Source organism: Nannobrachium achirus (genome assembly GCF_963921795.1).
Source record: "Nannobrachium achirus genome assembly, chromosome: 22".
In the NCBI taxonomy this organism is placed as follows: domain Eukaryota; kingdom Metazoa; phylum Chordata; class Actinopteri; order Myctophiformes; family Myctophidae; genus Nannobrachium; species Nannobrachium achirus.
Genome location: NC_137829.1, coordinates 49,421,023 through 49,446,988, shown reverse-complemented (window position 1 = coordinate 49,446,988; position 25,966 = coordinate 49,421,023). Strand labels below are relative to the sequence as shown.

At 42.4% G+C, this 25,966-nt stretch overlaps 1 protein-coding gene across 1 annotated transcript; it reads left to right on the top strand.

The window, feature by feature from the left end:
- Positions 1-2,837: 2,837 nt before the first annotated feature.
- Positions 2,838-25,318, top strand: ndufa10 (NADH:ubiquinone oxidoreductase subunit A10). The gene is made up of 10 exons (XM_080753006.1): positions 2,838-2,988; positions 6,999-7,167; positions 8,616-8,831; positions 10,918-11,004; positions 11,749-11,870; positions 15,136-15,215; positions 16,008-16,062; positions 17,442-17,527; positions 18,800-18,908; positions 25,111-25,318. Exons 1-10 carry the CDS (start codon positions 2,914-2,916, stop codon positions 25,177-25,179), a joined length of 1,068 nt encoding a protein of 355 aa, XP_080609132.1. The 5' UTR covers positions 2,838-2,913; the 3' UTR covers positions 25,180-25,318.
- Positions 25,319-25,966: the final 648 nt, after the last annotated feature.

Here is a 25,966-nt window from a genome sequence, read left to right as displayed (position 1 = left end):
CTTCAATCCTATTGTCGTCTTCATAGTCAAATTATTTTATTTTTATAACCTTCTTAAATTGATAAATAAGTACAACCCTTTAAATCATTGTGGATTAGAATTCCAAATTCTGATTCCCATACATGAAGGACACATCTGTTTTTGAGTGGTCCGTTAACTGATGCTTAAAATGTTGATTTCATTTATTAATACGTTATTTGATTTGTAAACTAAGAGGTAGTTGCTTTGCTTCTTTTTAGTATGAATTGTATGAGACTGTTGTGCATTCCCTGCATTATATGGTACATTGCATGTAGGTACACAGAGAGACAGGGGCATTTATCAACTCGTTTATTATTTGCAGCTGGTCGAGGCATTTTTGAGGGCTTCCATGAAACCAGTGGTGGAATCATTTGATATATAGATCAGTGGCACCATCTACTGGTGAAGACCACAAACAGCAAACAGGCCCATCCTCTCTTATCCCTGCAAGGCCCAGCGTTGCTTTTTGGCAACATTTTTTAAATCATTTAAAAAAAAATGTTATAATTAGTTTTCCTGTTCTTTTTTCACATTAACATCACCATTAAATCCTATTGTTTAGTATTACAATGCCATTGGCCACGATATTTGCATTTAAATACCCCCCACAGAGACATTCACACCTCCCAGAGAAGTTGAAATTCCAGCGTCTGGACGAACAATATCTCACTTTTTAACTGAAGCTATTTCTCAATAAAACATAAGTATAATGCCTGTAATATTTTTTTCGTGATCATTAGAATGTCTAGAACACGTGCATATGTTAATATTGTGAAAAATATCCCCAAAATGCAAATTAGAGCATGATTTGTGATTTATGATTTATGGCTATAAAATCTTACAAAAACATTATTATTTTTTTAACATTACATTTTCCTGTGATTAGGACTCCTACAACACCATCTGATTTTTTTATTTTATTTTTGGCCAGTAGAAATTAATTCGGGTCTTGTTTTGGCACCATGAAGATATAACTAGAACTGCGCTCTGTCGAGGTGCCAACTTTCTGTCGAGGTGCCAACTTGCACCTAGAGCACGCCACAGGAATGCTCTTACAGCAAACTCCAGACATCACCACTGGCATCACTGCTGCCACTGCCAGGGGGCAGACCTCCATTTAGAAACAACCCCACTTAGAAACATTGAAACAATACTGAGGTTAGGGTTAGGGTTATTTCTGAATGGGGATGTTTCTTAAGCCCGTATCAGAGTCTACGGTGGAGACCTATCCACCGCAAATTTGAGGTGGAAAGCTTTCCACCTCAAGTCAGAAAATAAGTGCAGGCCATCATAGTCACGGCCCACGGTGAAGTCCTTTACCCCGTCTAGACCGGTTCAGGTCGACCAATCAGTGAACTGGGTGTAGAGCCTGTCTGTCTGATAGTAAAAACAGAGAGATGTGTCGGGCGCTGTACAGACATTTGCGTGAAACATCTTCTCCGTATCGGATGAGAGCGCCGTACTAATGCATTGTCAATGGAAGGTTGTTTGGTGTTTTGTCGTTGCCGTGTCTTTGGCCAAAAGACAGGCTGCGGTTGAGCTATAGAGGCACGGCAACGACAAAAAACCAAACAACCTTCCATTGACAATGCAACAGTACGGCGCTCCCAGTGGCCATTCTCAGACGATACGGAGAAGATGTTTCACGCATATGTGTGAGTCCAGCCTCGGGACTCACGGTGGAAAGCTCTCCACCGCGAGGAATGATGTAACGTTGTAGTTTCATGACTCAAAAAGACTTGAAAAGACTACCGCGGACCCGACTATGATACGGGCTTCAAGCCTCTATCATAGTCCAGGGTGAAGAGCTATTCACTTCACCGCGTTGTAGTTTCCTAGCTATCACCTAGGCTTTGTTATGTATTTTAGGTGATAGGTAGAAAACTACACCGCGGTGAAGTGAATAGCTCTTGATTTCAGCTGTTACAATTCCAAACATGACCTGCTTCGTATCGGGTGATTAGTAGCTTAATGACTAATAGTAGTAGGCCTATTCAAATGTTTTTTTTTTAATGTCCAATGTAGGTATTTGTATTTAGGTTCATAAAGTCAACATGAATATAGACCTATAACTAAATGTGTTTGAAATTAAATCAAAATGTTACATTTCAGGATTCCAATTAAAAAATATCAAAAAATAATTAAGGATTTCGATTCAAAAGAAGCAAAAATTGCCGATCTACACGCTCAAAATGCATCGCAGGCTCAGCGCGATAAGTTTTGAGCTTGTAGATCTGCTATTTTTTGCTTCTTTTGTATGACATACTAGATACTAGAATGACAAAGTAGGAAGTAGCAATGCAATGATGGAGCCATCATCAAAGTTGCCCACCCCTGATTTAGAATAATGATTTATGATCGGGCAACAAGCATGCCTGCCTGAAACGCTGGAGATGCTGACGTATAATTTGTGAGTCAGCGAGGAAAGGAAGGCCCCACGCCCTACTGCCTGATTATGGATCCCACTGGGAAAGATGGATGGAAACGGCATAGAGCGCTCGTTTTCAGTTATTGTCCACGACATTGCAAGCGGCGCGAAGGCCAGCGGACCTTGCTAGAAGCCGTGGTGAATGCAATCGTTCTATTTATGCCCAGGCCGTATTAAGGCCTGGGCAAGCGCACGATAAACGCAATGATAATTGGGTTTTGGTGCACCTCGAGCGGTCCAAGTGACTACAACGGAGCGCTCCCTACGTCCGGTTCAGCCAATCACATGCTTCAAAAATGAGTCCGGGGGGTGGTTATCCATCTTTCCCAGTGGGATCCATAATCAAGCCGCAGTGACGTGTTATGATCGCGCCTCATAACAGAGGAGGAGGAGGTTGTGAGTTTTCGGTCAGGTTATCATCATAGGGTTATTATAAGGACAGGCAGAGAAACATCATCATCATCATGGCTCTCAGGCTGGTCCGGCTGCTCGTGCCGTCCGGAGCAGCCTCGCTCAGGACGGGGACAACCATGCACAAGGTACCGGCCATTAGTGACAACATGAGCGTTCAAGGACGAGCTAATAGGTAGCATTGTAGCCCAACATGCTAACATGCTAATATTAACCATAACAATATATCAAGACTATCATATAATGTATTTAATTATCATATCATTATCATATTATATAAAATGCATATATATATGATATAGTCTTTCTTTATCCAAGGCTAGCAGTTTATTGACATGCTAATACTAACCATACCAACCATAATAATAGCATTGGGGACCGTACCTATGTTCCCCAGGTCATATGTCCCCATTTACCCCCACAAAAAAGGTTCTATGTTGTTCCCCACGGCACTTACCCAAAAAAGGTCCTATGTTCCCCAGGTTCTATGTTCCTCTAACAGAGTCCAGGGTGAAGAGCTATTCACTTCGCCTCGTTGTAGTTTCCTAGCTATCACCTAGGCTTTGTTATGTATTTTTAGGTGATAGCTAGAAAACGGTTACATGTCTCTGTGACGGAGAGAGTCGCAGCCCCAGCCTGAAGCCTCAAAAGTCTAGTATCTGCTCTCGTTCCATAGGGATGTCCCTTTGGAGTGATGGTTAAGATATTGGACTTTCACGCGGGAGACCCGGGTTCGAAGCCGGGCGGGGAGGTTCGGATCACCTCCGTTACATCTCCATTCCGACATGTCTCCTTTCCGACATGTCTCCATTCCGACACTAACCCTATCTCTTACCCTAACCTCTATGGAAGTGTTGCCACTCCGACAATAAGAAGTCAATGTCGGAATGGGGACATGTCCCCCTAGAAAACTACACAGCGGTGAAGTGAATAGCTCTTCACCCTGGATTCTGATAGAGGCTTTACCCCCACAAAAAAAGGTTCTATGTTCCCCACTCATCCAAAAATGCAGGAAACATTAATTTCTAATTATTAATAACAACTCAAAACACACAATAATGGGGAGAAATTACAAATACTTGTGGGACAGGGGGCACTAGGGACTAGAGGTCTTCACGGGGGCCCCGACCCCGAAATTACCGTAGGACCAGTAGGGACATCTGGGCACCATACTTTTGTTATGACTGGGCATCTGGACGAGTGGGCACCTGGACACATGGAGTCATAATGCCTTGACATGTGGGCATTTGGACGAACGGGCACTTAGGGGTGGAGACATCTAGGCAGTAGGCACCTTGGCAACTGGGCACCTAAATTAGGATTGCCCACATGTTCTTAGTGCCCAGATGTCCCACCATTTCCTGCATTTGAGTTGGGAACTTTATACTTTTTTTTTTGGTTGAGCGGGGAACATAGAACCTTTTTTGTGGGGAAGTGGGGAACATAGAACCTGGGGAACATAGAACCTGGGGAACATAGAACCTGGGGAACATAGAACCTTTTTGTGGGGGGAAAGTGGGGAACATAGAACCTGGGGAACATAGGGAGGACCCCTAGCCATGTGGGATGGCTGTCATATATTGTATTTAATGCATTCGATATACACAGCCGGCGCTGCGTGTACTGTGTACTGTGTACTGTGTACTCACCCAATAATGAATTTCTGAGACTTGGAGTCTACTGGCAGAAAAAAAGTTGTGTTTAGTTAAGATATCTCGACTTTTCCACGAGATAAACACTACAAGTACAACTACACATTCTCCTACCCAAAGGCACCCGAAATGATTGCATGACTGAACATAATAGAAACGTCCTTTGGGGAGCATATGATATGGGGTATGGAGTACAGTGGAGAACACTAGATTTATTTTTAATCGGTTGAATCTAGGGTTGTAATACCTCCCATAGGCAGCCAATGCATCAAAAGAACAGTTTTTTTGCTATCTGATTGTATTAAACAACGTCAAACTCACCAATATTGGGGCTGTATGGAAAGCTTAAAGTATCCACTTTCTATCTGCAAAGTGTTTGTTTCATTAAAAAAAAAACAGCGTAGACATGTTGGCTACTTTCTATCAAGAAATGCAGTTCAGGTGATTATTTTTTCTAAGTGCTGGAGTTTGGAAGCGCTCGTGGGAAATCACTCAACGGTCCTGTGTACCACCTGGTTCTGAATGTCACATAATGTAGGAAGCGGCAGCGGGACGTTGCGTCATAGAAGACGAGCGCTTCCAAAGTTCAACACTTAGAAAAAAAAAAACATGTCTGCTTGGATTTATTGACAGATAGTAACTCATAACATGTCCACGGTGGATTTTTCTGAAACAAACACTTTGCAGATAGAAAGAGGATCCTTCAAGCTTTCCATACAGCACCAATATTGGTGATTTTGACGTCGTTTAATACAATCAGAAAGCAAAAAAACTGTTTTGATGCATTGGCTGCCTATGGGAGGTGTTGCAACCCTAGATTCAACCGATTAAAAAAAAAAATATATATCTAGTGTTGCAATTTGCGGCTAGAGTACAGTAGAGTACACCAGGTGTGATTAATTACCCCCGGACCACACCAATCGCAAGTTACCCCAAAAAACCTGTCAATTGTGTAAAATTGGCTGAAATTGGTTGCTGGCAGCCCACCTGAAAATGTATTTTGTGTTTATAGAGACCCCTGTTACCATACAATGAAATGCCAAGGAGCTTTATTGGCATGGGAAAAACATACATTTACACTGCCAAAGCAAGTGTCAAAATATAATAAAAACATTTTAAGAGAACGGGGGAAGTATACTGTACACTACAGTATACAGTTGGAGGGGGTACAGCATTGTGTTAAACAGGGCTATGCCACATATCGTCGTTGTCGGGTGAAAACCTTGTATGTACAAAACCGTTCGTTTTGCATTTATCATTTTAAAAATGATTTAAACTAGTGAAAACAGCCGATCTACAAGCACACAACGCGGTGCGAGGCGTTGTGTGCTTGTAGATCTGCTGTTTTCACTACTTTTGTGTGACGGCCTTGTACGATGAAGCGGGGCTTTGCTTTGCGAAAGAACGTACAAATTTGAAACTTGGAGATACGAGGTTTCTGCCCGACAACGACGATATACAGGTCCAGTGAGCAGCAGCTCCAGCAGCCCCAGATGGAGACGGGGTCTCTCTCTCACTCGCGTGCGAGCTCCGTCGAAAACATTTAATCTACAAGCTCACATTATAGACGTGCCGCCTCTCTTTCTGCATGCACCACAGTCACAACTCGTCGCGGACGCGACAGGTTTTGAGCCTGCAGATCGGCTATAAACCATAGAGGTAATATAGGCTCTATAGCTATAAACATAACACGGAACACTAGCAAATTTGTGTTTAAGCTCCTCTTTTCCCTTTAAAATCGTTTAAAGTCAAGCGGATGGATGGCAGTGTTCACACCAACTATAAAAAAAAATACAATGGTGAAAGATACCGGTAGTGATCTTCATAGTTATCGTGCCCAGTGGGAATGGTGCTTTAACCCATTTAGGGCCTAGAATTATTGACTGCTTTAACCAGTGAAAAATAGCAGATATACAAGCTCACAGCGCGGCACCGAGTGCCGCGCTGCGAGCTTGTAGATCTGCTATTTTTGAAAAAGTCATGAAAATGTGTGCAAATCTTTGAATATATGTATTTTCAAAGCGAACGTTTGTAACTCAAATTTTGCTTCTGGGTGGTCCCTGGAACTAAATATTTTGAGATGGGGGTCCGTGGCCAAATACATATCATTTTGGGGGTCCTTCACATGAAAAGGTTTGAGAACCACTGACATAGTAGTCTCTCAAGAACAGACTAACTGAGCTCCAGTGCAAGTGAAAAGGACCTTTTCTTTGACGATGGCTGGCCAGATTGCTGACATAGAAACATAGGTTTTTCAAAAAGTCTTAGAAGGATTCAAAAGACACTTATAGAATCGGGTCAAAATTCTAATTTTCAGGATTTTTCAAAAAATAGCAGATCTACAAGCTCGCAGCGCGGCACTCGGTGCCGCGCTGTGAGCTTGTATATCTGCTATTTTTCAATAGTTAAAACTAAAACTAAAATAATGATACACAATACAGTGTACCCGTTCTAAATGGGCTAATGGGCTTTGTGTTGTGTTTCAGGCTGGCATTCACAGCAGCTCGGTGAGGAGTCTGCAGTATGGCTGGTGGGCCTACGTCCTGGGAGAGAGGACAACACCCAGGTTAAACGAGTACAGCAAGATCATCACCGTCGATGGCAACCTGGCCTCTGGGAAAGGAGCGCTGGCTCAGAAGCTGGCTGACAGACTTGGTAATACAACTAGGGATGGGACTATAATCACTATTATCGTTTATCGTGATAAAAAAAAAAAAACACTCACAATAATCGTGTCGTGGAGATCTAAAGCAGAAATAAGCAGTTTTCTGCTGACATAAGCAGGAATCATGCAATTGCTTATTTAAAAAAAATATTTTAATTTTATTTTATTCAGGCGGCTAACAATGCTTCCTAAAGAAATGTTGTGTTTGTGACACTTCCTGGGGCTACAATCTGCCTCCAAAAGTATTATTTTTATCTGTGAGAAGTCATTGGTCGATTAAACTGGGTCACCCATCCAAAATAACAGACCAATCAGGACCGCATCTTGTTCTTGTTCAGATTGGTTGACCTGTCTGTCAATCCTTTTGAGCTGCATACCCGATACCACTTAAACCCTCTAGAATTTGTAAAACGGACCTGTAAATAACGTACTTGATAGTCTTTTTTTCACACTCTTATCTTATCAAACCTTTTTGCCAAGGAATAGCCGATATGCAAGCTGACGACGCGTTGTGAGTTTGTAGATCTATGTTTTGGCAAATGTTCCGCCCCAGGATAATGGATGTTGGGGATATTTTGATTATCGTGATAATACCATAAATCGCAATATCTTTGGTCACAATAATCATCCCTAAATAAAACACACTCTCTACATTTTCTTTACCAGCAGACGGCTTAAAGTTACGTTTCTGGATGAAAAGGGCAGGAAGTTATTGGTTTAATGTTTATATTGTCCATTTAAACAGATATCTGGTAACCGCTAATTACTGCTATGGTAACGGCATAGTACAGGTTGGTGTCTGACACTTGTAATAGACAAGCTAATAAATGAACATATATACTGTAGCCAATAAGGGTGCAACGGTTTACAAAATTCACGGTTCGGTTCGACATTTTGGTGTCACGGTTCAATACTTTTTCGATACAAAAAATAAACAGAAATGCCCTTGATTTATGAATGTATTTTTATAACTACGTATTTTTTTGTTTTAACTTTGAACAATACGGAATGCATAGGATTTGGTGTGCAATGCTGTGCGGAATCCGCGCTGCGGATCCAAAAAGGAGTCATAAAAGGAGTCAATGAGTTTTTACCGCATGCGAAAAGACGCACGAATCGAACTGTGTTCGATCGGGGAAAAAACGCACGGCCGCAGCCACTTGCCGCACAGCAAATTCGGAGCAGGTGTGCACAAGGTCATAGAGAATCATTGGTTTATAAAAAAAAAAGAAAGAAGAAATGGTATTTTTTTCCCGTGCGAAAAATCACGCCTGTCTGCAAAGCCCGTTATTTATCCCTTGGGCCTTTGAATAATGACCTCTTATTGGCTATTTTGTTTCCTTTTCCTCTCCTCTTTTATGTGTGTGTGTGTGTGTGTGTGTGTGTGTGTGTGTGTGTGTGTGTGTGTGTGTGCGTGTGTGGTCACACCTGTCAACAGGGATGCTCTACATGCCCGAGGCCGATGCGGCCTACCTGGACAAGATGACGGGGGAGAAGGAGCCCCTGCCCCTCCGGTTCAACGGGATGTGCAGCTTGGAGAAGTTCTACACGGACCCCAAGGCTGCGGACGGAAACTCCTACCGGCTGCAGATGTGGATGTACATCATGAGACTGCTGCAGTACTCCGACGCCATCGAACATCTGCTCACCACAGGCAAGTTTTCATAGATGAAAAAGTGTTCATTTTGTTGACTAAAACTTGAGATTTTCATCTTTAGTCGACAAGACTAGATTAAAGGGCCACTTCACCTCTGGGACAACCAGATCTTATTTTTATTGTTGTTTGGGACACGATCAACACAATCCCGAGTTATCTTTTGTGTTTAGTCTGTGTTTTTAGATATTTTAAAAATAACTCAGGATTGTGTTGATCGTGTCCCAAACAACAATAAAATAAGATTGGGTTGTCCCAGAGGTGAAGTGGCCCTTTAAACTATTTCATGAGACTAAATATTCAAAAGGCTAAATATTTTTGAAAAGACGAAATATTCGGGAAAATCTCGCTCTTTCGAACGACCATCATTTCGACAACGGAGCGTCGGGAGGGTTAGCGACTCACCCCACGGAGGTAAGGGTTAGGTTAGGGTGTTGAAAAGATGACGCATAGAAACAGCGAACGCTCCCAAATATTTTTCAAGACGTACGATTAGCCCCCCGATCGATCACTCAAACATACACAGTCTTTGTGATCATGTGGGGTAAAAAAAGGTCATTTGGACAAACGGTTCCAAAATTAGAGCAGAAAGAAAAAAAAAAACCCTGCTACAGAACTGAATACAGGGTTCCCACGGTCATGAAATTCCTGGAAATATTTTGAAATTAGAAAAATATTTTTCCAGTACTGGTCTGTAAAGGTTTAGAACCACTGGCATACACTACCTGTCTTTGGGCATTGCGCATAGGAGTAAGCGACCTGTTATTGAGCTGAATTATTGTTATATAGTCCTGGAAATTGGGTTAAATATTCTGGAAAAGTTTTGGAAAAGTTTTGGAATTTAATTGGTAAAGATGTGTGGGAACCCTGTGAATACAAAGGGAGGTTCTCTCTCTGTGTGTGTGTGTGTGTGTGTGTGTGTGTGTGTGTGTTTCTCTCTCTATCTCTCTCTCTCTCACACACGCACGCACGCACGCACGCAAGCACGCACACACACACACACATGAATCCAGATAGCAAGTGTTGACTCATAGATTAGTGAACGGCGCCATCTAGTGTCAATCTGTCTAATCTAGTCATTGGTACAGACGAGTCCACGTTTTTCCCAATGACCCTAAGTGCAACGGTGGGGGCGCGGGGGGCTGCAAGGGAAAGGAGCGCTCCCTACCTCCTTGCCCACCACTGGCCCCCACCGTTGCGCTCAGGGTCCCTGGGAAACGCCAGGTCGCGGTACGGACAGAGGGCGTTTTAAAACAGCCTGTCAAATCTCGCCATTGGTAGTGAGTGAGTTAACGTTGCATAAAGCAGGGGTTTTCAAAGTGGGTGACGGGGCACCCTGGGGTGCTGTGACGGCAGTCCAGGGGTGCCGCGAAATAATTTGATAATATTTGGAATTTATTTGGACACTTGAAAAAATATTTGGAATCATCTTAAACTTGAAATACAAAGTTATTTTCAGTCAGTTCTAACCAAAATGGCTGTTATCTCAACGTTTTCCTTGCAACATAATCACTAAAATATTGTCACTGTCGGGCAGAAACCTCGTATCTCCAAGTTTCAAATGTGTACGTCTTTTGTTAAAGCAAAGCCCTGCTTCATCATACAACACTGTCGCACAAAACTAATGAAAACAGCCGACCTACAAGCACACAACGCCTCGCGATGTGAGGCGTTGTGTGCTTGTAGATCTGCTGTTTTCACTAGTTTAGTACATTTTATAGATAAATACAAAACGAACGGTTTTGGACATACAAGGTTTCCACCCGACAATGACGATATGCTATAAATATAAGGTGCTGGGAGTGAAAATTATAATGTAGGGGTGCCTCGGATTAGAAAAATATTTATGGGCTGCCCTGAGACAAAAAGGTTTGGGAACCCCTGGCTAAGACTAAACATTTTTAGAGGACTAAGACTAAAACTAAATGGTGTGTTATTCAAAAGACTCAATCAGAATTTGCTGTCAAAATTTACACTGGTACTGATACTTTCAAAACAATTGTGGGCATTTACAAACAGGGCCAATGTATTAAAAATACATACAATACATACAAATAACATCCCTCCACGTTATTCTGGGTTGCAGGCCAAGGAGTGATCCTGGAGCGGTCTCCCTTCAGCGACATGGTCTTTTTGGAGGCCATGTACAAACAGGGTTACATCAGGAAGCAGTGTGAGTATTGCACTTTTTTAACCGATCTTTGAGCCATCCCTTTTTACACCAAAAAATACAAGCTATTTCCCTTAGAACAAGGACGCTGGGGTTCAAGTGGTTACATGACAACGTCACCACCTTGTATTTTTGCACGTCACCCATTGTGTCTAAGGCAGGGGTCTTCAACGGGGTCCTCAGAGTTACTACAGGGGGTCCTCCAAATCTTTGTGTGATAGAAACTTGTTTTTTTCCCCATTTTTTTAATATTAACCACTTGAACCCTAGCATCCATATTCTGAGAACTTTAGCCAAAAATAGCAGATCTACAAGCTCACAATGCCTCGCAGCGCGAGGCGTTGTGAGCTTGTAGATCTGCTATTTTTGGCAAAGAGCTTTGGTGGGGGAAAAGTACAGTAAAAAGTCAAGTTTATTAAGTATTGACGGTTCAAGTGGTTAAATATCTGAAAACCCACATTAACATGAATTCAAAATATATTGATGATCATACTGTCAAACAATGAAACTATATGGAATCTATGAACAGGTTGTGGGGGTTTCCTGCCTTCATCTCTCTCTCAACTAAGGGGTCCTTGGCCTGAAAACGTTGAAGACCCCTGGTCTAAACGGACATCACAAATCCGATCTTTCCCTAGAGAGAAACGGGACCTAACTTGCCCAGAATAGGGAGGCGTGGGTTTGTGTGGTTTGTCCTGTGTGTGTTCAACAACCCAATCATCCTCCCTGTGCCTTACCGGCCTGCAGGTGTGGAACACTACAACGAGATCAAAGGCATCAGCATCTGTGAGTTCCTGCCCCCCCACGCCGTCATCTATGTGGACACGCCAGCCGAGGAGGTGCAGAAGAGGCTGCAACAGAGTGGAAAGGTAAAGAGACAAAAGCGTGCCTCACAACACATATAGTCCAGTAATTTTAGGCCAAAATTAGGCTAAACCTAAAACAAATTGCAATAGTAGCAAACTCAACTGATTTTGTATCCTCAATATGTCCTTGGTGAGAGAAAAAAAGTCCCAAGGAATCCCATCAGGGGAAAGTTTTGAAAACGACCTACCTACCTTCACTTACTATACACTACACTATAAAGGAAAAAATGACTCCCAAAAAAATCTGCTTTAAGTGGGATGTGAGGGGTCAAACTAGGGGTTTTTAATTATTCTGAATCCATTGCAATTTTCACAGTCTTTTGGGGTCCGTTTTTAGCCCAAGGAATGTTTTTCATGCAAAACAAATGCTTGCAATGGATTCAGAATAATTAAAAACCCCTAGTTTGACCCCTCACATCCCACTTAAAGCAGCTTTTTTTGGGAGTCATATTTTCCTTTATAGTGTAGTGTATAGTATTAGTAAGTGAAGGTAGGTAGGTCGTTTTCAAAACTTTCCCCTGATGGGATTCCTCGGAACTTTTTTTCCCTCACTAAGGACATAATGAGGATACAGAATCAGTTGAGTTTGCTACTATTGCATTTTTTTTTAGGTTTTTTCATATAATGACTGGACTAATAATGCTATGTAGATCTGCATTTCTTTTTTTGTGATTAGTCATATTAACATATTTGGACCGGGAACGCCTATCTGTGTGTCACCACTTTAACCATTATTTTATGATTTAACTATTGAAAAACAGCAGATATACAAGCTCCCAGCGCGGCACCGAGTGCCGCGCTGGGAGCTCGTAGATCTGCTATTTTTGAAAAATCGTGAAAATGTGTGCAAATCTTTGAAAGTATATATTTTTAAAGCAGACATTTGTAACGCAAATCCTTATTTCTCTTGGTCCCTGGAACGAAATATTTTCAGATGGGGGGGGTCCGCGGTCAAAAACATATAATTCTAGGGGATCCTTGACGTGAAAAACTTTGCGCACCACTGACATAGGAACATAGGTTTTTCAGAAAACGGTTAGGAATTAGAAGACTTTTTAGACTAGTATTTGAAGTGGTCAAGCTAGCGATAGAATACATGTTCAGAAAAAAGCCTCGGTCCCTAAATTGGTTAACCCTGTCTGGGCCTTGTGTAAGGTGAGGTGGGTGGAGGGGGAAGGGAAAAACAAAGTAACAAATCCTTGGCTTTAGGATTCTTTTCTTAGCCAACTAGGCTCATTTTCATTTCTTTTTTTTTTTGTTCTTTCCAACACGTGCTGCCCATTTAGAGTCTCTCTCTCTCTCTCTCCCTCACCGGCTTTTACACTTGGCAGGCAGGCAAGAAATATGATTCACAGAGCCTGGCAGTCATTAGCACCACTGTACATAGTATATGTAATTATTATGCCCCAGGAAATTATCCCCCCCCCCCCCCTCTCTTTCAAGATAATCACCGAACCTTTACTGGAAACCGTGTCAGTGGAGTTACAGTGTGTACTTGTTGTAACAAACGCATAAACGTGTTAGCCCTGCGATTTGCATCGTTCCCCTAATCCGCAGCATGGTATAATCTGCACCCTGGGTCCTGCCATGGATCGTCTTTAACACTGTTCTTAACCCATTTAGGCATAGAATTCTTTAATGCTTTAACTATTGAAAAATAGCAGATATACAAGCTCACAGCGAGTGCCGCGCTGCGAGCTTGTATATCTGCTATTTTTGAAAAATCAAGATCTTTTTTTTTGCAAGTCTTTGAATATATCTATTTAAAAGTGAACATTTGTAACTCAAATATTTGCTTCTGGGGGTCCCTGGAACAAGATATTTTTGAGATGGGAGTCCACGGCCAAATACCTGTAATTTTGGGGGTCCCTGACATGAAAAGTTTTGAGAGCCACTGATTCGGAGGAAGGATTTAGAAGCCGGGTCAAAGATATTCAAAGACTCGCACACATTTTCATGATTTTTCAAAAATAGCAGATCTACAAGCTCGCAGCGCGGCACTCGGTGCCGCGCTGTGAGCTTGTATATCTGCTATTTTTCAATAGTTAAAGCATAAGATAATGGTTAAAGTGGTTCAAATCAAACGCGACACGTTCCCAGTCTTAAGGGGTTAATGACAAGCTCCTTTTCACCCTTCTGTTGCTTTTTTTAAAACTAAACTATGTTCAGGCTCTCCAGAAAGCTGTTGGGTTCAAGCCTCTGTCTTTGCCATATTTAATAAGAAAACATTTTTTTGAGGCCAACATATCCGTTGTCTTTGCAAGCATGCAGAATAAACTTTTTATTTTTTTTAGAGGTGATGTAATGTGTCATTTATCAGTACACTAGGTCAGTCAGTGGTTCTCAAACATTTTCATGTCAAGGACCACCACTAAAATCATACGTATTTGGCTGCAGACCAAAAAAATCTGAAAAAATGTTCTGTGCCAGAGAACCTCCAGAACCAAAGATTTAACCCACTTAGGCCTAGAATTATTGAATGCTTTAAAGGACAACTTTGGTTTTTTACAACAAGGGTTCATATTTTAGATTGTAATTAGAGAAAAGAAAAAGTGAGTGTTAAAATGTTTTCATTTGCTTCGTTCTATTGTTTTATCAAGTTTACTGTGCTAAAATGTGGGGCATGCGTACGCATGGGGGCATGCGTACAAGTGGCTAAATATGTCTTTTTAGACACAATAAGCCAGCAGTTTCTTTATTGCTATTTACAGTAACACTTCTAGCCCCCATAAGTCACATCCAACCATGAAAGGTTGCGTTGTATCTTGGAAATGGGCTTATTCTGTGTAAAATGACATATTTAGCCACTTGTACGCATGCCCCAACCACTGAAATAAGAATCTCTAAAACAATAGAAAGAAGTAAATGAAATCATTTTAACACTCATCTTTTATATTCTTTAATTACAATCTGGAAGTCGGGTGAAAGATCGGGTCGAATATATTCAAAGACTTGCACTCATTTTCACGATTTTTCAAAAATAGCAGATCTACAAGCTCGCAGCGCGGCACGAGCTTGTATATCTGCTATTTTTCTAAAGTTAAAGCATAAAATAATGGTTAAAGTGGTTAAAATCTAACGCGACTCGGGCGCGTTCCAGGTATTTGAGAGTTAAGTAAAACATGTCGGCTTTAGAAACACATATCCTTTCAAGGTGAGGCTACATTTAAGCACAAAGAAGTGACAGAATAAATCCGCAGCTCTTAGGAAAGCAGCTTTCCTTTATGTTGCACCGTTTATAAGACGTACTCTTTTTTTATATTTTCAGTCTTATCTTCAGAACGTGCCTCTGTCGTATCTGAAGAGCATCGAGGACGCCTACAAGAAGACCTTCCTGCCCAAAATCAGGTGAGGAGGGGAGGAAAACCTTATCTCCACTTTTTTTGGGGGCGGCCATAGCTGAATGGTTAGGGAGCCTGCCTGGGGGGCCAGTTCCCCTGGTTGTCCCTGGTTCGATTCCCGGCCAGGGTAGCAATGTCGATGTGTGTCCCTGAGCAAGACTCTTAACCCCTAATTGATCACGCGCTCCTTGTGGGCAGCGAAGCAGCTGGGTTGGGCTGCAAATACTGAATTTCCCTCGCGGGAGGAGTTGGTATCTATGATATGATCTATGAACTTTTTGTGTTTTTTTTCGTAAATGAATATGAAAAGAAAATATAAATTAAATAAATGCCCTACTTTATCATAGTACAGTGTCAAACAAAAGCAGCAGATTCACAAGCTCTGAACGGGGCGCAAGGTGTCACGTTTTGAGCTTGTAGATCTGCTTCTTTTGCCGTTTTATTTTTTATTTTTTATCCTGAGAAAGTCACAGTTTTGGACATGGGTTTTCCACCCAAAAGAGACGGATATACACCGTATAGATCTAGTGGGTGATGTTATTCTTCCCATCGCGATGCTTTGTGAGCTTATGGATTGTCTATTCACTACATAAACGTGACACATACCGTGCAAAATAGGGCGTTCGTTTATGGAAAAACTAGAAAAAAGTGTGAAATGTGTAGATTCTGCCTGACAGTGATGTTATGCATCTTCTATTTATGGGACCAAGAAGCGATTTAACGGCATTTTTACATCTTACAATATCTGTGATGCGAGCACAGATAAGCATGAAAATATGTTTTTTTTTTTCCTTGGCAGTGAAAATGCAGAATTGCTGGCTTATGATGCAACCCAAGCACAAGACATTGACAAGGTAAAAAGCGCAGATCTACAAGCTCGCAGCGCGGCACCGAGTGCCGCGCTGCAAGCTTGTAGATCTGCTATTTTTGAAAAAATGTGTGCAAGAAACCTATGTTTCCATGTCAGTGGTGCTCAAACTTTTTCATGTCAAGGACCCCCAAGATGATATGTATTTGGCCACGGACCCCCATCTCCAAATATTTCGTTCCAGGGACCCCCCCAGAAGCAAAATTTGAGTTACAAAAGTTTGCTTAAAAAAATACATATATTCAAAGATTTGCACACATTTACACGACTTTTCAAAAATAGCAGATCTACAAGCTCGCAGCGCGGCACTCGGTGCCGCGCTGTGAGCTTGTATATCTGCTATTTTTCAATAGCTAAAGTTACTAGGGCCCCTCCACCTCCAAGCGTAGTTGTCTTATCTGTCTGGCACGATCGCTTTGTTTCCAAAGCCAAATGTTCCAATGTGCAATGCCAAAAAAAAACACACAAAATGTCATGATGGTTACAAAACCACCATCAAAGGTATGCCACCTCCATACCTGCAAAGCCTGATTGAACCCTAAAACCCCACCCGTTCACTCAGATCAGCTAACACAGGGATGCTGACAGAACCCTCGCTGAAAACCCCAGGACAATGATCCACTCATCCTAGACTCCTGGCCCCCAAACTGTGGAATAAACTCTCTATTGCAATTAAAATGGCAGTCTCACTCCCTAGCTTCCGCTGTGGTCTGAAGACTCACCTCTTCAGACTCCACCTTAGCCCATAGCACTTACCCTAGCACTTGCCTACCCTACCCTATGACCATACATGTAATTTAGATTGCATTCTTTCCATGTTTTTTTATTTATTTTAAATTATTTTATAAAGTTTTTACTGAATAGGTGCTTATTTTTCTTAGATAACTATATCTATGCATTTGATGTATTAATGTTGATGTATTGCCTTGCTTATTGTAAAACGCTCTGGATTAAGAGCGTCTGCTAAATCAATGGTTCTCAACCTGTGGGTCGGGACCCCCCGGGGGGGTCCCTAAATTATTTTGGGGGGGTCCCCAGATGATTAACTTAATATGCAACATTGTTTTCTCACTCAACAGTAAACATATGTGTATGGAGGGTATCTCCACGTTTCTAAAGTGACAATTTAAGGACTTTTTAATACCTCTAAAATGACAAATTAAACATGGGCCAAATTGTCAAATATTAGAGGCAGAAATTGTGAAAATAGCAGATCTACATGCTCACAACGCCTCAAGTTGCGAGGCTATTTAATATGATTATTTTGGGGGTCGTGGCCTGAAAGGGTTGAGAACCACTGTGCTAAATGCCTACATTGTACATTGTTACTGAAAGCCCTACTCCTATGTTGTTGTTGTGTGTTAGGTGGCTGAAGACATCGAGTATCTGAAGTTTGACAAGGGGCCTTGGCTTGAGCAGGACGACGTCACCTACCACTACATGAGGATGCTGTGAGTATTCACTACTTCTACTGGTGGACATGTTATCAGCAGGGTTCCCACGGTCATGAAATTCCAGTCATGAACTTTTCCAGTACTGGAAAAGTTTTGGAATTGATCAAGGGTCCTGGAAGGTCCTGGAAAAAAATAGCTATGCATTGGTCTTTGGTTATTGATTTTGTTAATACCTCTGAAATTGTCAAATATTAGAGGCAGAAATTGTGAAAATAGCCGATCTACATGCTCACAACGCCTCGCAATGCGAGGCGTTGTGAGCATGTAGATCTGCTATTTTCACAATAGAAACGTGTTGTACAAAATTCCTCAACTCTTAGTGCTCGTCAGGGTGGGGGGTCCCCAGTTAAAATATGATTATTTCAGGGGTCACAGCCTGAAAAGGTTGAGAACCACTGGCATACACTACCTGTCTTTGGGCATTGCGCATAGGAGTAAGCGACTCGTTATTGAGCTGAATTATTGTTATATAGTCCTGGAAATTGGGTTAAATATTCTGGAAAAGTTTTGGAAATGTTTTGGAAATTAATTGGTAAAAATGTGTGGGAACCCTGAACCCTGTATCAGACATCCAGCTGCGAGTCACCGGGGAATAAATGCCAAGGCATTGACAATTAATTAAACCATTTACACCGGTACGCATTGTTGCGTATTATTGTTTTATGCTTTAACTATTACAAAAATATCAGATATACAAGCTCACAGCGCGGCACCGAGTGCCGCGCTGCGAGCTTGTAGATCTGCTATTTTTGAACGATCGTGAACATTTGTGACCCGATTCTGAGTGTCTTCCAAATCCTTCTAAGGTTTTTGTAAAATGTTTGGACATGTTTCTAGATCAGTGGTTCTCAAACTCTTTCATGTCAAGGACCCGTAGAATTATAGGTATTTGGCCGCCGACCCCCGTCTCAAAATATTTTGTATCAGGGACCCCCCCAGAAGCAAATATTTGAGTTACAAATGTTCACTTTAAAAATGAGATATTCAAAGATTTGCACAAATTGTCCAGGATTTTTCAAAAATAGCAGATCTACAAGCTCGCAGCGCGGCACCGAGTGCCGCGCTGTGAGCTTGTAGATCTGCTATTTTTCAATAGTTAAAGCATTAAATAATCCGAGGAATAAATGGATTAAACCACTCGAGTGTTGAAACGCTAATCTTGCACCGTTTCTATCTTGTGTTTTAAACGCACGCACGCCCACCCTCCCTCCACTGGGGGTTTTCAATGTTTTCTAATGGAGGTTTCTTGATTGTCTCCGGCTCATCCAGGGCTGAAGACAAGCAGAAGGTGTGCAACCTCGTCTGCATACCAAGGTTCCTGCCAGAGTTCACCATCGGGGCTCACGAGTTCGACGAGACATACTACGCCTACAGATCGGTATGTGGGGGTGGGGGAGGGGGAGGGTACTCCATTGTTTGCCTGTTTTCGTTCTCCTGTGTTTTCCTATGGGGACTGCGGATGCAAATTGGCATCTTTGCTAAATCCGGTAATTACATTGCATTTATGTAATCTAGCTTTTAAATCATCAGGTTTACTTTCAATCATGCACCAGTAGCACATATGACCCGCACACCATCTTACACTTAGCCAAAACACTCCTTTTTATTTAATGATAATGCAACGTTTCGGTCAACGACCTTCTTCAGGCATATCTTATATGTGCCTGAAGAAGGTCGTTGACCGAAACGTTGCATTATCATTAAATAAAAAGGAGTGTTTTGGCTAAGTGTAAGATGGTGTGCGGGTCATATGTGCTACTGGTGCATGATTGAAAGTATACATTGAACCCTGCCTACGCACCCGTCTCTAAGTCTATCAGGTGTGCATAAGACCTCGTTGCCTAAATCATCAGGTTTAAAACGGGGCCTTTTCTACCGGCCGTTACAAAAGCACTGTGGCCCGCTCTTGTTTAAAAACGGTCCTGACTGAAAGAAAACATTATCGTGATAGACAGGACAGGACAGGACATACTTGGATTACATTTACTCAGATTACTTTTTTTTTGCCAGGAGGACCTCAAAGGTAGGTGAAAGGGCGGGTTGCCATGGGCACCTGCTGATTAAATGTTGAATAATCCTGGGCACGCTACCAGTTAATTAATATGCATTGTCCCGTCTAAATAAACACATTCCAGTAAGTAAAGGGAAGAGGGGGTACCTGGGGGCTATGCGTTGGTTCTCAAAGTGGGGTCCGGGGACCCACCAGGGCTCCTTGGAGGAGGTTCCAGGGGGTCCCCAGCAAAATGGGTTATGAGATGACGCGTCTTTTTTCCAAAAACCACACCGCCAATGATGTGTTTTGACATGTTATTTTTTGACACTAGATGGCGCTCTTCGCTAACCTCACCATTCGGAGTCCCAATTGTTTGTAATTGGAAAATGTCCTAATGTATTCCTTTCTTATTTTCACGGAAAACGAAAGTGAAACCAAGCTCATTGAACTCCCCATAACTATGATTTTAATTTCTCAGAGACTATACTTTGTGTTTTTAAAAGTGATCAGTGTGTGGATCGTCTTGTGAATAACAGAATTCTATGCTTTTTCAAAGGTTAGTTTCTCAAAACAATTTAAATGGTGTACAAAAAAAACAATAACCTCGGTATAGCAGCCATGTTTATAGATGTTCAGTTGGTCTATAAATCTCCTTGTGAGCAGTGAGCTCCCGGGTTCAAATCCGACTCCCTTTCACGTCTTTATAACGTCTCCCCTCTACCCTTAGTTTGCTGTTCCTCTACTACACTGTAGAATAAAGCATAAAAGCTGGTGAGAAGAAAGAAAAAATGTTGGAGGTTTATGAACTCATTCGCTGCATTTAAAAAAAATGGCTGCCAAAGTTCCAGGATGCCACAAGTCTCCATAGACTTCCATGTAATCCATAGTGCATGGATCATGCACACCGTTCACAGCTTTCAAACAAAAAAATCCGCTTGGAAATCCGTTCAGGCATTCATGATATAGCAGCCATTATGTTTTCTTCAAAAGTAAACAAACGTGGCTGCCATGTTTGAAAGATGGGGTTGGTATGGGGGTCAAACATGCAATTTTGCGATCGCGATCATGCCTACTAGATAGAACAACGTAAAAAAATGTAATAAAAATAAAACAACTTGGGAAACTCGGGCGTGGCAGCCTGGACATAATGGTATAACTTGTGAAACTTGTGATAAAGCAGTCAATGAGCTAAGTTATACAATACTCATGTTTGTTTGTGTGGTCGGGGGTGTCACATTTCATTCTCCATTACTTCCGTCCTCATAATGAATATGTATATCTACTATGCACTCCTTCCATGACTGTGGCAGTCATCATCATATATAGCATTGCCAGCCGTTTCTCTATATGACGGAGTGGATCTTTTCCCCCTCTGCTGAAATATTAAATGACTTGCAAATGGCAGAAGTGAAATATTCTGGAGGGGGGAGGGAGGGGGGGGGGGGGGGGGTGGCTTGGTATCATCAGTCTTGCAGGACGACACTGAGACTCTGACCTTTTGGGTTTATTGACTGGAGTCTAGTTTTTGTCTTATACCCCAGTTGCAAAAAAAAGAAAAAAAGAGAAAAAAAAATCACACCGTGTAAATGTGCTACAGGAGGCATCGACTTGACATTTCGTGCAGCGACGGATCGTGGCAGAAAAGGGGGGGGGAGAGAACTTGAATTTCCCTGCCGTACCTAGTGTTGTTGACAGTGAGTCGTGTGGAAAACATGTCGGTATAAAAGTGTATTGATACCTGCCAACTGATACTCGGTCACTCACAACTGGCCAATACAAAAAGATACCGGTTCTGTTCAGAATTTGTCGTCTCACCTCTTTCCGCGAAACATTAGAAAATGCTCAATAGCATGACGGATCGGTTATCGGAGGAGACCCGTTGTTGTCTTCACCCTCCTAATGACTACTGTGGGGATTAGCAGGGATGGGTCTAGCGTAGCCCTGAATACATGACTCTCATATACATGAGAGTCATGCTCGAACTTTAACATGAGGACCAGTGGGTAATCGAGCCCTCAACGGTTTGCGCTAGGAACGTCAGATTTCAAAAATAAAGTGCTTACCCAAGCCAACTTTGCTAACGATTTGACGCCGCACAACGTTCATTACACGCCGCTCCCCGGTTGTTGAGTAAAAAGCATTTTTGTCCGAAATTATTTTGTTTTCCATTGGACTTCCTCGCTTATCCCAAATGATGATCCAACCTGCGCCTCACTTGTGCCACAGCGCCCCCACATGCTTGGTAGGTGTATTTCGCTGTAACAGGTAGGTTTTCACAGCTTCACTTGTTATAATTCTTAGCTTCTTGATTCTTTTCCCTTCTCCTCCGGTGTTTGCGCTCATGTGTCTCTCTCAAGTAGTCAAGTCAACAAGTGAGAAGATGTTCGGCACTACAAGACAATGTGTTTAGATTCAGTTACAGCCGATAGAGGGCGCAGTTTCGCACTTTGGGGGTAAGCGAGGAAATGACCCGGATGTCCAATGGAAAACAAAATAATTTCGGACAAAAATGCTTTTTACTCAACAACCGGGGAGCGGCGTGTAATGAACGTTGTGCGGCGTCAAATCGTTAGCAAAGTTGGCTTGGGTAAGCACTTTATTTTTGAAATCTGACGTTCCTAGCGCAAACCGTTGAGGGCTCGATTACCCACTGGTCCTCATGTTAAAGTTCGAGCATGACTCTCATGTATATGAGAGTCATGTATTCAGGGCTAGGTCTAGCGTAGAGTATGGGAATGGGGGAATTGGCTTAACACTAAAATTGGAATATGAAGGGGAGAAAATGTTTTCTTTTATTATCCTTTATTGGCGGGGTTTTCCTTATTTTTATACTGAACTTCTACTTACCGTGATGGCCTCAGATCTTGTGCTATTTTGTACCAATGATTATTGTGATGGGAATGGGACTTGAGGTGTCATCACTGTTTATGTATGTACCTACCTCAATGTGATACTGTGCTTTAATAAAAAAGATTTGAAAAGAAAATGCTCAATAGTGGGCTCGATGAAAGCCCAGATCAATAAGCAGGAACGACAAGATTATCAATTAGTATTATTATTATTTTGTTCCTGTGGGGACTGCGGATGTAAAGTAGCATCTTTGCTAAATTCGGTGTACTTACGTTGCAAACAAACAGAGAAAGAAAGAGAGAATAAAGAAAGTCAGCCAGGTGATAAATCCTGTGGAGATGGCTCTAATGGATAATCTACGGCAGACACTCGGGCAGCAGGCTTTTAACAGTTATCTAATTTAAGAAGCCCGGTTCCCCCCTGCCCGTTCCCTTAAGGCTCAGATACCTGGAACGCACCTGAGTCGCGTTAGATTTGAACCACTTTAACCATTATTTTAATATGCTTTAACTATTGAAAAATAGCAGATATACAAGCTCACAGCGCAAGCTTGTAGATCTGCTATTTTTGAAAAATCGTGAAAATGTGTGCAAGTCTTTGAATACCTTTGACCCGATCTTTGACCCGGCTTCTAAATTCTTCCTCTAAATCAGTGATTCTCAAACCTTTTCTTGTCAAGGACCCCCATTCTCAAAATATGTTGTTCCAGGGACCCCCCAGAAGCAAATATTTGAGTTACAAATGTTCACTTTTAAATAGATATATTCAAAGACTTGCAAAAAAAAATCTTGATTTTTTCAAAAATAGCAGATCTACAAGCTCGCAGCGCGGCACCGAGTGCCGCGCTGTGAGCTTGTATATCTGCTATTTTTTCAATAGCTAAAGCATTCAATAATTCTAGTTCTAAATGGGTTAAGGCTTTGAAGAAGGAGCCACTCAAGACCCATCCATCGTTTGGAGGGGTTGTGTGGTTGTGAGATGACAGTGAAGACTAATAGTGGAGCAAAGTGCTCGTGTCACCGCGGGGCCGCGCCGCGCCGTGCGGTCCATCACTCCGCTCCTCGCTCAGCCCTCGGCCAACAGCGTGTTATGAGTTACTGCTAATGTGAAGCCACATCACTGACAGAGTGATGGACAGTCTCGCTGCTCCCCGTCACCCCGGCTCTGTCCTGCCATCCGTCTTGGGCGTTTTGGGGAAACTAAAAAACTACTACTGGTGGTGTCGAACCTGAACCTCCCGAGGCCTGTCTTCACTTCACATGGTGTTAATTTTTGAGCGGTGGTCACACCGTCTCCATAGCGTGGCCGTGTGTGTATCCGTGTATGTATGTATGTATGTATGTGTGTCTGTATGTAGCCTCTGGTGTAGCCTCAGTACCCCTGGGTGACCAGAGAGGTGCTGTTGAGTCTAGCCTGCCCTGAGCATCAACTGCAATAGCAGTGGTGGCCTGAGTGAGCAAGTATGGCTCACACTCTCACACACACGGGCGCACCCCCCCCCCCCCCCCCCCCCCCCCCCACACACACACACACACACACAGTGTTTTGTTTTGGAGAGAGGAGAAGAACACGCACGCACGCACACACACACACACACACACACACACACACACACACACACACACACCACCGCTCACTTCAAACGTTTGATTTTTATTTATTTTGTAACAGCGGATTTTGATGTAGTTTCAAAAGTCAGCCTTTTGAGTGAGATTTCATTTAGTTCTAGTCATATTGTGATCGTCTTGAAAAGTTTTAGTATAGTTTTGGTCCGCTGCCTGAAACTACAGTTGATTTCGTCGTCCAAAATGTGTTTTGGCGGGCCTTGGTGGCGTCGCAATGCCTGATTTTTACAGTTGCGTGAACACAACCAAACATAAAATGGATTGTCTTTTAGTTCTATTTGTTCTCTTCTCCACTAGTCCCTCAGATTTTCTTAACACAAATCTTCTCTTCTGGGGGTCCCTGGCTTCTCCACTAGTCCCTCCCTAACCCTTTTCAGATTTTCTTAACGCAAATCTTCTCTTCTGTGGGTCCCTGGCACAAAACATACATGTATGTGTGTATGAATGTCTCTCTCTCTCTCTCACTCTCTCACTCAATGTGAGTGGCCTTGGCAGGAAAACGTTTGAGAACTACTGATTTTAGAAGGGATTTGTAGAATCGGACTCAGAGCAGCAGATATACAAGCAGATATACAAGCTCACAGCGCGGCACCGAGTGCCGAGCTGCGAGCTTGTGGATCTGCTATTTTTGAACGATCTTGAACATTTGTGACCCGATTCCCGAGTGTCTTCTAAATCCTTCTAAGGTTTTTGTAAAATGTTTGGACATGTTTCTAGGTCAGTGGTTCTCAAACTCTTTCATGTCAAGGACCCCTAGAATTATAGGTATTTGGCCGCCGACCCCCGTCTCAAAATATTTTGTATCAACAAATGTTCACTTTAAAAATGAGATATTCAAAGATTTGCTCAAATTGTCCATGATTTTTCAAAAATAGCAGATCTACAAGCTCACAGCGCGGCACTCGGTGCCGCGCTGTGAGCTTGTAGATCTGCTATTTTTCAATAGTTAAAGCATTAAATAATCCTAGGAATAAATGGATTAAACCACTCGAGTGTCGAAACGCTAATCTTGCACCGTTTCTATCTTCTGTTTTAAACACACGCACACCCACCCACCCTCCCTCCACTCGGGTCATAACAAGGTTTTTACTCTATCCTCTTTTCCACTATAGCTTCCCGGGAAGAAGTATGCGCCGGGCTACAATGCCGACGTGGGGGACAAGATGATCTGGCTGAAATGAAAGGTGTGCTGCTGTCTGAGCAACCTGTCCTCCAGTCTGCCCTGTGGGCAGAGACATCTGCACCTCTCTCTCTGTTCATGCTCTGCATCAAGGAGAAACTGTACATCCTAAATAAATAAAACGCCTATGTATATGTTAAAAAAATAACATGAGAACAACTCCTGCTCTTTCTTTCATTCTAGCAGCTCTTCACTGTTGAAACAGGTTTCATGCTTTTCAGTGAGTCAACATTTTGTCAGCTGGGTATCTGATGGCAGTGGTAACCGGAAGGCTTGCTTGCCCCCAACACCTCGCTTGCGGGGCGTGGTGAGCTTGTAGATCGGCTATTTTCACAATTGCTGCCTCTTATATTATTTGACCGTTTGCCCAATGTTTGACCAGTTTTTATAGTATAGTTTGTTTACTTTTGATGCAGTAAAATGATTGAATGGTCTCTTTTCTATTTTGTTGAGGTATTAAATACCTCAAATTAAGTCATATATGAAACAAAAATATGTACATCAGGCTTGCTAATAGCTAAACAATTGCTTGAAGCTAATAGCTTAAAAAAAAAACAGTTGAGCGGTGGATGTGAGCAGTTAATTTCTTTAAGCTATACTGTGTGTGTGTGTGTGTGTGTGTGTGTGTGTGTGTGTGTGTGTGTGTGTGTGTGTGTGTGTGTGTGTGTGTGTGTGTGTGTGTGTGTGTGTGTGTGTGTGTGTGTGTGTGTGTGTGTGTGTGTGTGTGTGTGTGTGTGTGTGTGTGTGTGTGTGTGTGTGTGTGTGTGTGTGTGTGTGTGTGCGCGCGC